General features: G+C 42.8%; 1 protein-coding gene across 3 annotated transcripts; it reads left to right on the top strand.

The window, feature by feature from the left end:
• The first annotated feature begins 379 nt into the window (after window positions 1-379).
• cry2 (cryptochrome circadian regulator 2) lies at window positions 380-12,536 on the top strand. Of its 3 annotated transcripts, none has more exons than XM_066700544.1 (12): window positions 380-627; window positions 1,279-1,387; window positions 2,844-2,986; window positions 4,480-4,664; window positions 4,928-5,016; window positions 5,474-5,614; window positions 5,879-6,190; window positions 6,670-6,821; window positions 7,099-7,301; window positions 8,114-8,197; window positions 8,727-8,875; window positions 9,327-12,536. In XM_066700544.1, the coding sequence occupies exons 1-11, from the start codon at window positions 470-472 to the stop codon at window positions 8,867-8,869; spliced, it is 1,719 nt and encodes a 572-aa protein (XP_066556641.1). In that variant the 5' UTR covers window positions 380-469; the 3' UTR covers window positions 8,870-8,875; window positions 9,327-12,536. The 3 variants fall into 3 exon arrangements, with proteins under 3 accessions (XP_066556641.1, XP_066556642.1, XP_066556643.1); XM_066700546.1 differs by lacking the exon at window positions 380-627 and adding an exon at window positions 697-916; XM_066700545.1 differs by lacking the exon at window positions 8,727-8,875.
• The last annotated feature ends 176 nt before the right edge of the window (window positions 12,537-12,712 follow it).

The raw sequence follows: 12,712 nt of genomic DNA, 5'->3' as shown, positions 1-12,712 counted from the left end.
TATAACTCGTGAAACGTAACGCTGATGCCATTCCTGCAGCAGCCGACACCAGGCCAGGCACGGTCGCGTTCGTGTAGCGCAGACTTCCGCAGGCTCCACCAATGGGAGCGGAGGGATGATGCAGACCTGCGCAGAGCTGCGGACCTGTGCGCTGCAAGAACGCCGCCTGTCATTCCGACAACACCGGAGAAACGTGAGGGGGCGGGCCTACACGTGAGCAGCAACCAATTGGCGTGGAGCTGGGCAGTGACCATGTCAATACTGGTGACGTTACTCGCGGCTCAGCCAATCGGCACTGGAGTTGGGCAGGTCCTCATTATAATACGCCCGACGCGTGTCACAGCTCAGCCAATAGGCGCGGAGTCTGACGTGCCGATGTGCGGAGACAGGCGGAGTATGGCAGCACCGCGACGCTGTTGTGGATGTGTGTGCTATTGCCTGTGTTTACTCGAATGAGCTGTGCGCCATCATGGCAGTAAATTCCGTGCACTGGTTTCGTAAGGGGCTGAGGCTGCACGATAACGCGGCTCTGCAGGAGGCGCTGAGCGGCGCGGACTCGGTGCGCTGTGTTTACGTGCTGGACCCCTGGTTTGCGGGCTCGGCCAGCGTCGGGGTCAACAGATGGAGGTTTGTGCGCGCTGCTGTTGCGTCATGGCATGTGCGCTGCGCGGTGTGATTTTCACGCACGTCCGGCTGCAGGTGTGTGCAGTGCGGGGCAGCGTGACCTGCCGGGGCCTGTGCAGCTGCTTATGACGTGTGCTGGCTTCCACCTCTAAGCAGCTCTCTTTAAATTAATACATTTGCCAGCATTAATCGCTCTAGATCATTTACTGTGCAATTGTGTTGTTTAAGGAAAGTCGTTTTCCCAGCCGGTTCTTGGAAACGCACGTGTGGTTGTTGAGGACTGAGCTCGCAGGTAGTGCATGTGTCTGATGGCTCCAACATCTGGGGATTATTGCACGGTTTCATGCGCTTCAAAAGTTTTCCAATAACCTGCAACGCCTCGTACTCGCATTATTGCGTTCACTAACTAAACTCTGACATGATTTTGAAATCCACTGCATTGGATCCATGTTCATAGCTGAAGTTTTTGACAATGCAATGCGCACCCAGGCTGCCGGAGCTGCGGAGGAAAGGTCATCCCCGGTCATGAGTGGCAGGGCAGAAGACCTGCTGGAGCCACAGAAGGCCCTGGAGATCTCTACAGCAGGGAGACTAACGACATGGACGGCATTTTGTGGTGATAACTCTCTCTATCCCTTCTGATCACATTGGCAGATTCCTGCTCGAATCACTGGAAGACCTGGACCTCAGTCTGAGAAAACTGAACTCCAGGCTGTTTGTCGTCAGAGGTCAACCTGCGGATGTGTTCCCGAGATTATTCAAGGTAAATGCAGCAGGGAATTGTCCACAACCTCCATGCTAACTTAAATGTGTGTAAGTGTGTAAACAGCAGACATTGGTGTGCTGATATGATGATGGATGTCTCCTGACACTGGAAACTGAAAGTTAGTGAGTGAATCTGTTAAACCATAACACATGATCTCCTATCTATAGGCAGTGATCTCTATATATGGGCAATCATTGCAATGGATCATTCCCTTATAAAAATACAAAACTGAATATCGTCTTGCAAAACATTACTGCAATTACAATATAAGAACCCCTCTACTGTATAGAAAACTATGAGGGAATGCACACATTTATGACATGTATACATATGTACATGTATGCAAAATATAAGAGAGCAGATGACTTTTAACAAGTTTAAAATAACTGGTTACATGTAATTGAGCCATGAATATGCCTAGTGTCATTTACCTAATTTCATACAGCAGTTAGACAGCTTAAAAAGTGTTATGACTTGAAGTCTCCCATCAAAACGTTTTCAAATGCCTCTCAAGACGTGCACTGAACTGTTGTAGACTTTCAGGGCATTGCATTGTATTGTTCAGAAATGAGTGTAATTTTGTAATTAGTAATTTATTTGACTCGGACTGAGAATCTGGGAAGTGTTGCACAGATCAATACACATTGATGAACCTTGACCAACAAAACACTATTGGAGATGCTTGGTAATGTGGGTGTCAAATCGCAATCTTCAAAAGCATCTCTTGCAGGCAGTGCGTATGCCCGTATCAGGATGCCACTGTCTAACCGTAATGAAGTGTTCTTAATGAGAGTGCGTGCTTTACTTAAAGGATGAAGTATTGTTTTATCACCATTTAGCACGTGGGAGCACATTGAGTTTAAACAGAGACAGAACTGTAGATGCATAGATGTGTGTCATGGTCACTGATGTCTATTACATGACCTCCAGAAAATAGTATTCATGAAGATAAACCTGTTGGACATCTGCAAGAGCACCAGCTATCACCAGCTATGCCGAGTCATTCCTGTTATAAGAGATTCTGTGGGAGCTCTTTCTCTCTTTGTTATCATTAATATGCCCAATGAATTGAAAAGGCACACAGCTCTGCCTAGAGAGAGAGCAGTTTCCATCTGAAGTCTTTCACCCGCTCTCCACTGCAGTCCCAGTGTCCCCACCAGAATCACCACTCTGTCTTGCTCAAGGGAGAGCACAATGTATATGTATTAAAGATCCCACAGTAAAGCAGTTGTCTATCTGCTGTGACTTCTTTTTGAAGCGATGGATCTCTTGACCAATATGGTAAATTCTGTCTTGGGTATTTACTGATCATGATCTTGCTTCAGGTTTCTTCACTCCACAGGGTTTAATCTGTGTTTAATCTCTGGTTACGCACCTCCGGGGTTTACACAGTGACGGGGATGTTTGTCTTCACAGCTGACCCTGTTCTTTTTGGCTTTTCGTGTTTCTGTAGGAGTGGAATGTAACGCGGCTGACGTTCGAGTTCGATTCGGAGCCCTTCGGAAAAGAGAGGGACGCGGCGATCGTGAAGATGGCGCGGGAGTTCGGAGTGGAGACCATCGTCAAGAACTCGCACACGCTGTACAGCTTGGACAGGTGAGACGGCCGGACACGCTGTCCAGATTGAAACTGTGTGTCTGTGTCTGTGTGTGGGCGGGTATCTGTCCAGTTCTGTCCAACCCAAATTAAACTACATCTACAGCACAATACAGACGCGTAAGTGAGGGCACTGTTTTGGGAATTTCAAGGCAGTTGTGATGTATAATGCAGGCTGATTCATATGAAAAAGGCACTGGCACGTGAGAGGATTTCAGTAGGCTTTTAAAAGAAGGTTCAGCACAGTGTACATTATTTGTAAAAAAAATAGTTTTCTTCTATGAAGGCCTGCTTTCCATGTATGTATAAATATATAATGCATTCTTAAATCTTTGTGTGTGTATATATATATATATATATATATATATATATATATATATATATATATAATCAATAGCAAAATGAAAATGAGCATGGAGCATAGTTCTGTTATAGTATTTACTCCTGCATAATGATCATATCAAATATCATTATATATCTGAGAGTGTTTGATCTCCTCAAAGTACAGCGATTATTTAAAATGTGCTGGGTTTTTTTTATTATTTTTATTTCTTGGCAGGCGCCCATATCCAGGGCGACTTACAACATAAGTGCAAAAATACAGAGAAGTACAAGGCATCAATCATTACAAATTCAACTTAGCTAAAACATAGCAATTCCATATAATATATTTGACAAATTCCAATTTACAAGCTGTTTGCATTTGCTTTTAAAATTATTATTATTATTAATAATATAATTATGTATTGCACCATTCTATCGTGGACATTCTTGCAGTGGATGTCTTTCAAATCCCGAGAAAGCAGCCTTCATCTTCGAGTTCATGTAATCGGTGATGAAGCAGCGCACTGTCTGCTCCGGTCGTGCGGCTGTTGTGCGGCTGCGCATTGCCCTGCCTGGCCGAGCAGGAGCTGCTGCCCCCCGGCGGACATGTGCGCTACTGCTCGGCACGTGTCGCCGCCCGACGGGGGGTCCGGGCTGCAGCGACGGAGCTTTGCGTAAGGAGGCGCTGGAGTCTGGGTTTAATTGGATGCCTCCGCTTGTTTCATTAGGGTTTGTTTTGTGGACAGAGACATTATAATGCCTTCACAAATGCTGCTCTCCAGAACTTGATTATATATATCATCCAATGTGAGGTGGAATTAAGAATTAAAAGGCTTTTTTCATTAGTGCTATGAATAGGACCGGTTAGTAAATGAGTATACATAAGTTATAAGAATAAGTTCATTAGTTGCAATCTAATAATAAACAGAAATGTAAAAACCAAAGCTTCAGATAAGTCTTTTTTGTAGCTGCTGTCAGCGATTCACTTTTAACCCTTCATCTGCCTGAGTGTTTTCAGCAGAAAGGCTTTAATGACAGAATGTCATGTTTATTTATCGATGACGATTGTGTCTGCTGCACCAGACTGAACCACTTTCATAAACTCCATTAGATTTAATTGATCATTGATTTTAGTTTTTTAGTTTTTGTTTGTTTTTTCTCCCTGCTAGAATAATTGAATTAAATAACAACAGCCCTCCGCTGACGTTCAAGAGATTCCAAGCGATTGTCAGTCGCCTCGGTCTTCCAAAGAAGCCCCTGGGAACCGTGACCGCCGAGCAGATGGACAGGTGTAGGACAGACATTTCAGAGAATCACGATGAACACTATCGAGTGCCGTCCCTGGAGGAGCTAGGTACGATGCGGCCGAATTACCCTGTCACATAAAAAACACAGAGATGCGCACAAACCCATCCTAGAGTAACCCAAGTGTCATTTGTGTCTCTGGCTTATGTTTCTGTACATTTCCATCCACGTGAAAACAAAAGTGTGTTTTTTGTTGTTTTAGTTTTTTAACTGGATATTTGGGCTTTGCTTTTTGACTTTTCTTTCACAATTGTGCTCGGCCTCGGCTCTGGCAGCTCCAGAGAGTTGCTCACTGGGTTTCTTGTTTTCCAGGCTTCAAGACGCATGGGATCAGTCCCTCCACGTGGAAAGGAGGAGAAACGGCAGCCCTGGAGCGGCTGCATAAACATTTAGAGAGAAAGGTGCATAACTGCAGAAGTAGTGGGACTGCTGCAGATGTCTTGGCATTTAGATGTGTTCCCCACTAAAGTTAGAACTGTAAAAATAGGCCCTTTGTTTTGGTTTTGGCCTTGCTTATGAAGGATCTGCAATTTATATACATTTTATTTTATTTTTTTCAATAAAACAGGAGCAGCAAACACTCCATAGATTTTATTTTTAGCATATACATAATGAAACTTTAAAGAATAGAATATACCATTAATAATGTGTATTATCACTGTATTTTGCAGGGGGGGGTGTTCCTGAACTCATCTTGGCAAAGGATTTGTTATCCACATTTTATTGAGCAAATATAGTACCAAGAAATGTGCAGGAGTATGTTTTTGTTTTTAAATATTTTTCCCAGACCGTCTTCTGAGCCGCACTTTACGCTCCATTATTGTAAGGCTGGACTCTTGTTTTTCTTTTTGCCTCCAGGCGTGGGTCGCAAACTTTGAGAGACCCCGGATCAATGCCTACTCTCTGATGGCCAGTCCGACGGGCTTGAGTCCCTACCTGCGCTTTGGTTGTATATCGTGTCGGCTGTTTTACTACAACTTGCTCGAACTCTACAGACAGGTACGATCCGTAACGTCTGACTTATTTATTTTTAACGATTTTTCGACTGTGAGGGACATGTTTTGTAAAACAGATGTATATTACAGACACAACAGATTCTTACACCATCCTTAAGAAGTTCACTCATACAGGCTTCTGAACACCGTTCTGCAGCCCAGTTCTGATCCACTGAGAAGGAATATATATGAACTGTGTGATATAATGGTCTGGGAAAACCAAACCACATCAAATCAAATCTTCCCTTTCCTGTTCTCTGTGGCGCAGGTGAGGAAGAACAGCAGTCCTCCTCTGTCCCTGTTCGGGCAGCTGCTCTGGAGGGAGTTCTTCTACACGGCGGCCACCAATAATCCCAAGTTCGACCAGATGGAGGGCAACCCGATCTGTGTGCAGATCCCCTGGGACAGGAACCCCGAGGCGCTGGCCAAGTGGGCCGAGGGGCAGACGGGCTACCCCTGGATCGATGCCATCATGACCCAGCTCAGGCAGGAGGGCTGGATCCACCACCTGGCCCGCCACGCCGTTGCCTGCTTCCTGACCCGGGGGGACCTGTGGATCAGCTGGGAGAGCGGCATGAGGGTAAGGCATCGGATGGCCCACCTTCAGCGGGACGGGACCCTTTTGCCCCTTTTTCACTGGCATATCCGACCCAACCCGGAACCAGGCTGACAGTTTTGTCGCACCGTCCCTGAGCCAGGCTGTGCATGGATGGATCCGTTTATTTATTTATAACAGTAAAAGCTGATAGCTGATTAATTACAAATGGTAGCAAGGATTAGTCCACACAAGTTGCAACAGCTTTTGAAGTAGGTGAGCTTGTGATGTCACTGACCTCAGCTCGGGTCACGCCGTGGAAACACGCCCGACCCGCACCGGGCCAGCTGGGCTCAGTTCCAGCTCGACTCGGGGTCGGGTCGGATGTGTCCGTGGAAAAGATTGCTGCCTCCCCACCGCAGTGTGATTCTGCCCCCTCTAGTGGCCCGGTAGCGGGACTGCAGCCGTGGCCCGTAGAGACGGGTCTGTGCTCGGCCTCATGGTTGAATTGATTCCCCCCACAGGTGTTCGAGGAGCTGCTGCTGGACGCGGACTTCAGCGTGAACGCAGGGAGCTGGATGTGGCTGTCCTGCAGTGCCTTTTTCCAGCAGTTCTTCCACTGTTACTGCCCTGTGGGCTTCGGAAGAAGAACAGACCCCACTGGAGATTATATCAGGTGAGACCAGAGGGAAAGAGCTTTGCAGTGATTGAATCTTTTATTTATATATATATATATATATATATATATCTTATATATATGGAAGCAGTAAACGCAGCTAATCCGCAAATTATTTTTGTTGTTAATTCATTGTATTTTAAATCCCCGAATCCTTACAGTGGGGTAATTTGTAACCTTTCCCACTATTAGAAATTATATTTGATTCTCAGAATTCAGAGTGGTGTTAAAGTGAAAAGAGAGTGCACACGTTTAAATGTGCTCCCTTTCCACCCAGGCGATATATACCAAAGCTGAAAGAGTACCCGAACAGATACATCTACGAGCCGTGGAACGCCCCCGAAGCGGTGCAGAAAGCGGCCAACTGCATCATCGGTGTGGACTACCCCAAACCCATGGTCAACCACGCGGAGGCCAGCCGGCTCAACATCGAGCGCATCAAACAGATCTATCAGCAGCTCTCGCACTACAAGGGCCTCAGTAAGTTCCTCCCTCTTGTGAATCTCTTGAACCTCAACCAGCACCACCAGCACATTTGATTCTCTGTTGCTTTACAGGAGCTTTTTTTTCTTTCATCTTTATCGGTAAAACTGACTTCTGATACAGAACAGTCCAGAACAAATATGTACATTTAATTTTGGCAACATTTCAGATGTTTCAGCTCTGTTACGAAACCCTACCTTATTACATCAGAAAAGGTTAAATGGATGTATAGCATCAGTCTGTAGGAGAACTGAGCACACAGTCTAGCCAGGTGCTAACGCAGGGTTTTAAACTGTATTAGATGTCTCATGGTTTTTAGTTTGTTGTGTGACCTCACTTTATTAGATTTGTCTCTGTTCAAATACGATGTAAGCAGGTTAACTCAATTTCCGTGTCTGTGGACTGTCAACGCTGTGGGTTTCAATGTTGTCTATAATGTGTTTACAAGGCATGCCTCCTTCACTGTAAATGCATTAAATCGTTTACCTCTTCTGTGCCTTGTTTTTCCCAACACAATATCGTGAGCATCACCTTAGACCAGAAAATCTGTCCGTGGAAATGCAAATTAGAATTATCATTGGCTTCGAGGGATCCCTTTCTCTAAAGCCTTCTGTGGTTTTGATACTTAAAGCGCCCTGAAATATCCGATCCCTGCGATTCTTGGCGTGATTTGGGTCTTGTCTGCAACTGGAGTTGACACGTTTTTGGAAGCCATGTTTTCTTTGGCAGTGTTTCAGTTTCTCAAATATCATGAACCCAGTTTCCCCGAGAACTCTCTCTGACACAGATTTGTTGTTTTTCTCCCCCAGGTTTGCTGGCCTCCGTACCCACTAACCCCGAAGACGCGAAATCGCCAGGAATGGACGATTCCCACGGGCACAGCAGCAGCAGTGGTGAGTTACGTTGATGCATTTTGTTATGATTTGCTGCATTTCCAAGCAAAACTGACTGTCGGGGGATACAGACACTCGATCTCCTGTTCAAATTTGAGGATCTTCTTATGTGGTCCTCTCTTCCGCACCTAACTGTATCAAAGACAGAAAAGAAAAAGTGAGGACTTTCTGGAGCATTCAGTGCAGTAATAAGGAGTGTACTAGGATTAGCATCCCTGTTGGGATTACTAAAGGATCTGCAGTGACCTCGGGTGGCCTCTCTTTACAGAGGGTGCTGTCTGTGGCTCAGCGCCCCTGTCACAACATATGGGTACTGGTTGAAAATGTGTGGTGCATTGTGGTCTAGATCCAGCTACGCCACCTCCAGGAGCCTTTGCATCTCTGATTAGATCCGATTAGATCAGTCTTCAAGCTGGAAAGGCTCATTGCGAGTCGAGGAGTGCATCCAACGCTACTGTGGGGCTGAGTGTGATTAATGTAACTTTTGATCATAACTACAGCGAGTTAAAAGCCTATTACTCCTTTTCAGCGTCGTGTTCATTAAAGCACAGTAAAGTGGCCACTTTGAGGAAGAGAGAGAGACCGTCTGAGTTGGAGAGTGAAGAGAAATGTTCAAGACCCAAAGTTCAGCGTCCGTGTGTTGCGGGAGGGAATGTAAATGACATACAGTAATCAAAGGTAATTTTACTTCCTCAGCTTCTATTAGACTGAAATATGAATCTTTATAGACTTTATATAGTGAGGGACACCCAACACTTCTCATTGAACAAGGAGATATTTTCAACATAAACTAGATAACCATTTGGTGAAAACATATATATATATATATATATATCTAACGTGTACGTTAAGGTGTTTTGACCCATTCCTGCGGCAGCATGTCTGAACTTTGTGATATTCGATGTATAGCAAGAAAGATGTACATTTTATTTTTCGTTCTGGAACTACATTCCCCAGAACTTTTGAGCTCAAAGTTTCTAAACCCTTTGAATAACGCCGAAGTGGGTTCGAGTTCATGTCTATTCTAAATTGTTCATCTGTGCCTTCGGGACGATTTACCACGTGTGCATGAACTCAAAGGCCGCCCGCTAAGCATCGGTTTGAACCGTGTCTCCTCTCTGTTTCACAGGCGGGAGGCGCCGCGTTCGGAAGCTGGTGTCGCGCTGAAGCACGATCTCCCTGCTGCCCGCCCGGCATTCGAGCAGCACGATCTGGCACATCTCTGACAAGCATCCTCCTTTACAGACTAAATGTTTCTCATAAACTCATTCCTGGAACACAAGACGGAAAAAGGATAATTGCCAACGATTCCTCAGTAGCATCAAGGCTAAACTAGACCTGTAAGATTAAACTAAGGCATCGTAGTTGACAGCCAGCTTTTCAATAGCTCTGCTTGGAGGTTGTGGTTAATGTAGCTTTTCTGAACAAGCTGTGAGTTCTGAGTGGCAGGCTGAAGTTTTGTTAATTTGTGTTTATTTTTATTTTTTTTCCTCTTACAAAATATTACAATGCACTGGAATCATCAATTACATAATTGCAGCCAAGAATATGTAGCTTCCCGTTTGGCACTGGAATACCGAATGCTTTTTTCCTGCATTGGCTAGTCGAGTTCAAAGGCATCTTGACACAGAGGTCGCTTGTAACTAAAAGGCAACACTTTCACTGAACCAAAATTTGCTGTCACAATCTCTAATAGTTTTGTTCCCCCCCAATATTTATATTAATTCCCTTAATATGCTATTTTGCACATTTACCAGACTTATTATTATTAATGATAATAGTAATTATAATGATAATAATAATCAGCCTTAATAATCTACAGATTTATTCATTTCCAACCGCTTATGCTGTGAAGTAGAATAATGCAAGAAAACTGATTTCAGATTTCTGCAGTAATATGAATCACTAAATTGCATCCTCTGAAAGCTTTATTTTATGATGTAAACTGACATTTATTTAAATTATTGCACATACCGTACATTCCAAGTTAAAAGTAAAGTTTAACATTGTGTAGTAAGAGTTTAAGTCCATTTTATTTAGTAGTTTAACAGTTTAGTTTTTTGTAGTTAAATAATTGATATTTTATGATTAACCATTTTTAAATGCAATAAATATCATGCATTGTTTATTGGAACTTATTTATTGAAATGCTCCTTATGTAATGCATGCCGAGAGTTAAGTAAATTGTTAGTTTGAACACTAAGAGTAAGTGTTTAGATGTATCTATAGAGAATGACTGCAAGGATATCTTTCATAATTTACACTGCATGTGATTTTTATTTAGCCAACCCCCCGTGCAATAAAAATGCAGATTGCATTGCATAATCGACAGTCCGCTCATCCAGATCTCAACATTTTACACTTGCATTCCCCAGTGAGATGTGAAGAAAGAGATAGAACTGCTAAAGGTTTCCACAAAAGGACTGTAATTGTGCAGAGAATCACCTTATCTGAGATATTTCACTTGCACTCTTACATTTCCTCCAGGCTTTAAATGTTGCCGTTTCATTTTTTTAATACATTTTTTGTATGTCTGCCATGGATGACAAAAGAAAGCAGGAATTAAAAGTACAACAACAGATCTGTAGGTAAATGCACCAGCTGTACCAGGATTTTGGGTTCAAGCAATACACGGTTCCGTCTGTTTCTAAATGATGCACAGTGACGTTGCAGGAAACTGATCTTTCTCAAGCAGCTGTCTTTGCTTTTCCTCTAGAATATGCATTTGTCATCATTGTGTGAAGCAAAGCAATTTTCATTTGGATTTAGACATTGAAAGAAGTGTTAATCTTGTACTAAAGAACATGTCCGGGAGCTGCCCGGCTATTGTGCGGCTGTGCAAAGACAGTAAAGTGAGAGGTCTGGTAAGAAGCGTCTTTTTCTAGTTTATTATATTTTGCTGGATGATGAATTTCATCTTCAAAGATTACTTTTTTCCTGAATAGGAAAAGGATTAATCTCCCCCCACCATGTGTACATCTCTAAAGAACAGCCTCTTTTATTAATCCAGATTTGACAAGTCAAGCTCACAATGGCGATTTCTTTAAAATCCTTGCATCTGATTTTTTTGTTTTTTCATTCATTTTATTTCTTGGCTGCTCGGATGTCATTCCATTATAAAAGTCAGTTTTTGTTTTTGTTTTTCTGGGTGTGCTGAACAATTACCTGAAGCTCGTTCATGATTATAAGGCCAAGCGAAGCAGCTGGAAATGCTTCTTGAGGTCAGAAAATAATGTTGATATTTCCTTGCTGAATGGAAAATCTCCTTCCCGTTAAGGTCGGCCACAGAGGTTCCTAAAGGTACTTATAGACTTAGTCTTCCATTCCAGGTCAGTGAATGATAACTCACTATTGCACTACTTCAAGTTAGGACCCTTCTGGCCAATCGCCCTGATAAAATAGGAAATAAAATAGTTTCTGTGATGTAAAGTAATATGTTTAATTTATCTATAGGTGCCTTATCAGTGAGTCTCCCTCTGTATGTGTTGCGTTTCTCTTTTGTGTTTGTCTAGCAAGCATAAAACAATCTTTAAAAGAGTTATTGACCGAATTAAGTTTTTAACCTTGTTGTGGGTTTCTGCGTTTTATTTTATTTTGTGGCAGCTTTGGCAGATGGCTACCTGAGATCCAGGTCAGACTCGCAATACATTTATGCCTGTAACTTATGACTTGTAAAGATTAATTTTTAAAAAGAGAATGTTAGCCCTGGCAGTATATCAGAAAGTCCTAACTTAGCCCTACTCTATTGTGTGTCATTATTTCTATTTATTATCAGAGAATGTGAAATGATGTCAAGATTAGGGAATAATCCGAGTGTTCAGACAATGGGTCGATTCCCACTGAGAGCATGCTTTGGGTAAATTGCCCATCCAGTGTGTTGAAGTGGGCATATTGTGTCCATATTAGAAAGTAAGAAACAATTTTTCTTTTTATTTATTATAAATCTTTTTCTGCTCATCAGATGTGGTTCTAAAACTACATTTTAGTTTCCTTGTGTATACCACGGGAATCTGGAGCTTTAGGCCATCGTATAACATTAGTAATGACTATAAGTCAAACTTCTGATCTCTCCTGGCTCTGCTGCTGTTAATCCACCTGCTTTAAGGACTCGGTTTGTCTATAACTATGATTTCACTTCTCAACTGCAAAAAAGGCCTGGTGTCAAATGTCCACATACAGCTTTTTATTTTATTTTGTTTTGTTTTCATTTTATAAACTGTGGAAATTGATGTATTATAAATGTATATTTTTTTTGTTTGCCGGTTGGTTTGTTTGAACAGAATTTGTAAAGTGTAAGATACATTTTGTTTTTTCAAATTAAAAAGCAGCTTGTAAGTAATTATTGAGTTCCTGTGTGTGTGTTTACTGTGTGGGATGTCTAGGAGAGACAGTTCACCTGCTCGCTTCATACAGTACTGTACAGTTCAGGCATGAACACGTGTGCCACAGATTGTTTATTAAATGTTGCACTACAAATATGACATTTAAAATACTCCTTTATTTAAATTCAGTAGG

Source organism: Amia ocellicauda, chromosome 4 (assembly GCF_036373705.1).
Source record: "Amia ocellicauda isolate fAmiCal2 chromosome 4, fAmiCal2.hap1, whole genome shotgun sequence".
In the NCBI taxonomy this organism is placed as follows: Eukaryota; Metazoa; Chordata; class Actinopteri; order Amiiformes; family Amiidae; genus Amia; species Amia ocellicauda.
This window is presented reverse-complemented; position numbering and strand designations above follow the sequence as displayed.

Coding starts and splice junctions, on each gene's coding strand:
- cry2 (XM_066700544.1), top strand. CDS start 470: ATGGCAGTAAATTCCGTGCACTGGTTTCGTAAGGGGCTGAGGCTGCAC. Junction 628..1,278: donor GTCGGGGTCAACAGATGGAG/GTTTGTGCGCGC, acceptor TCACATTGGCAG/ATTCCTGCTCGAATCACTGG. Junction 8,198..8,726: donor CGGGCACAGCAGCAGCAGTG/GTGAGTTACGTT, acceptor ACTCCTTTTCAG/CGTCGTGTTCATTAAAGCAC.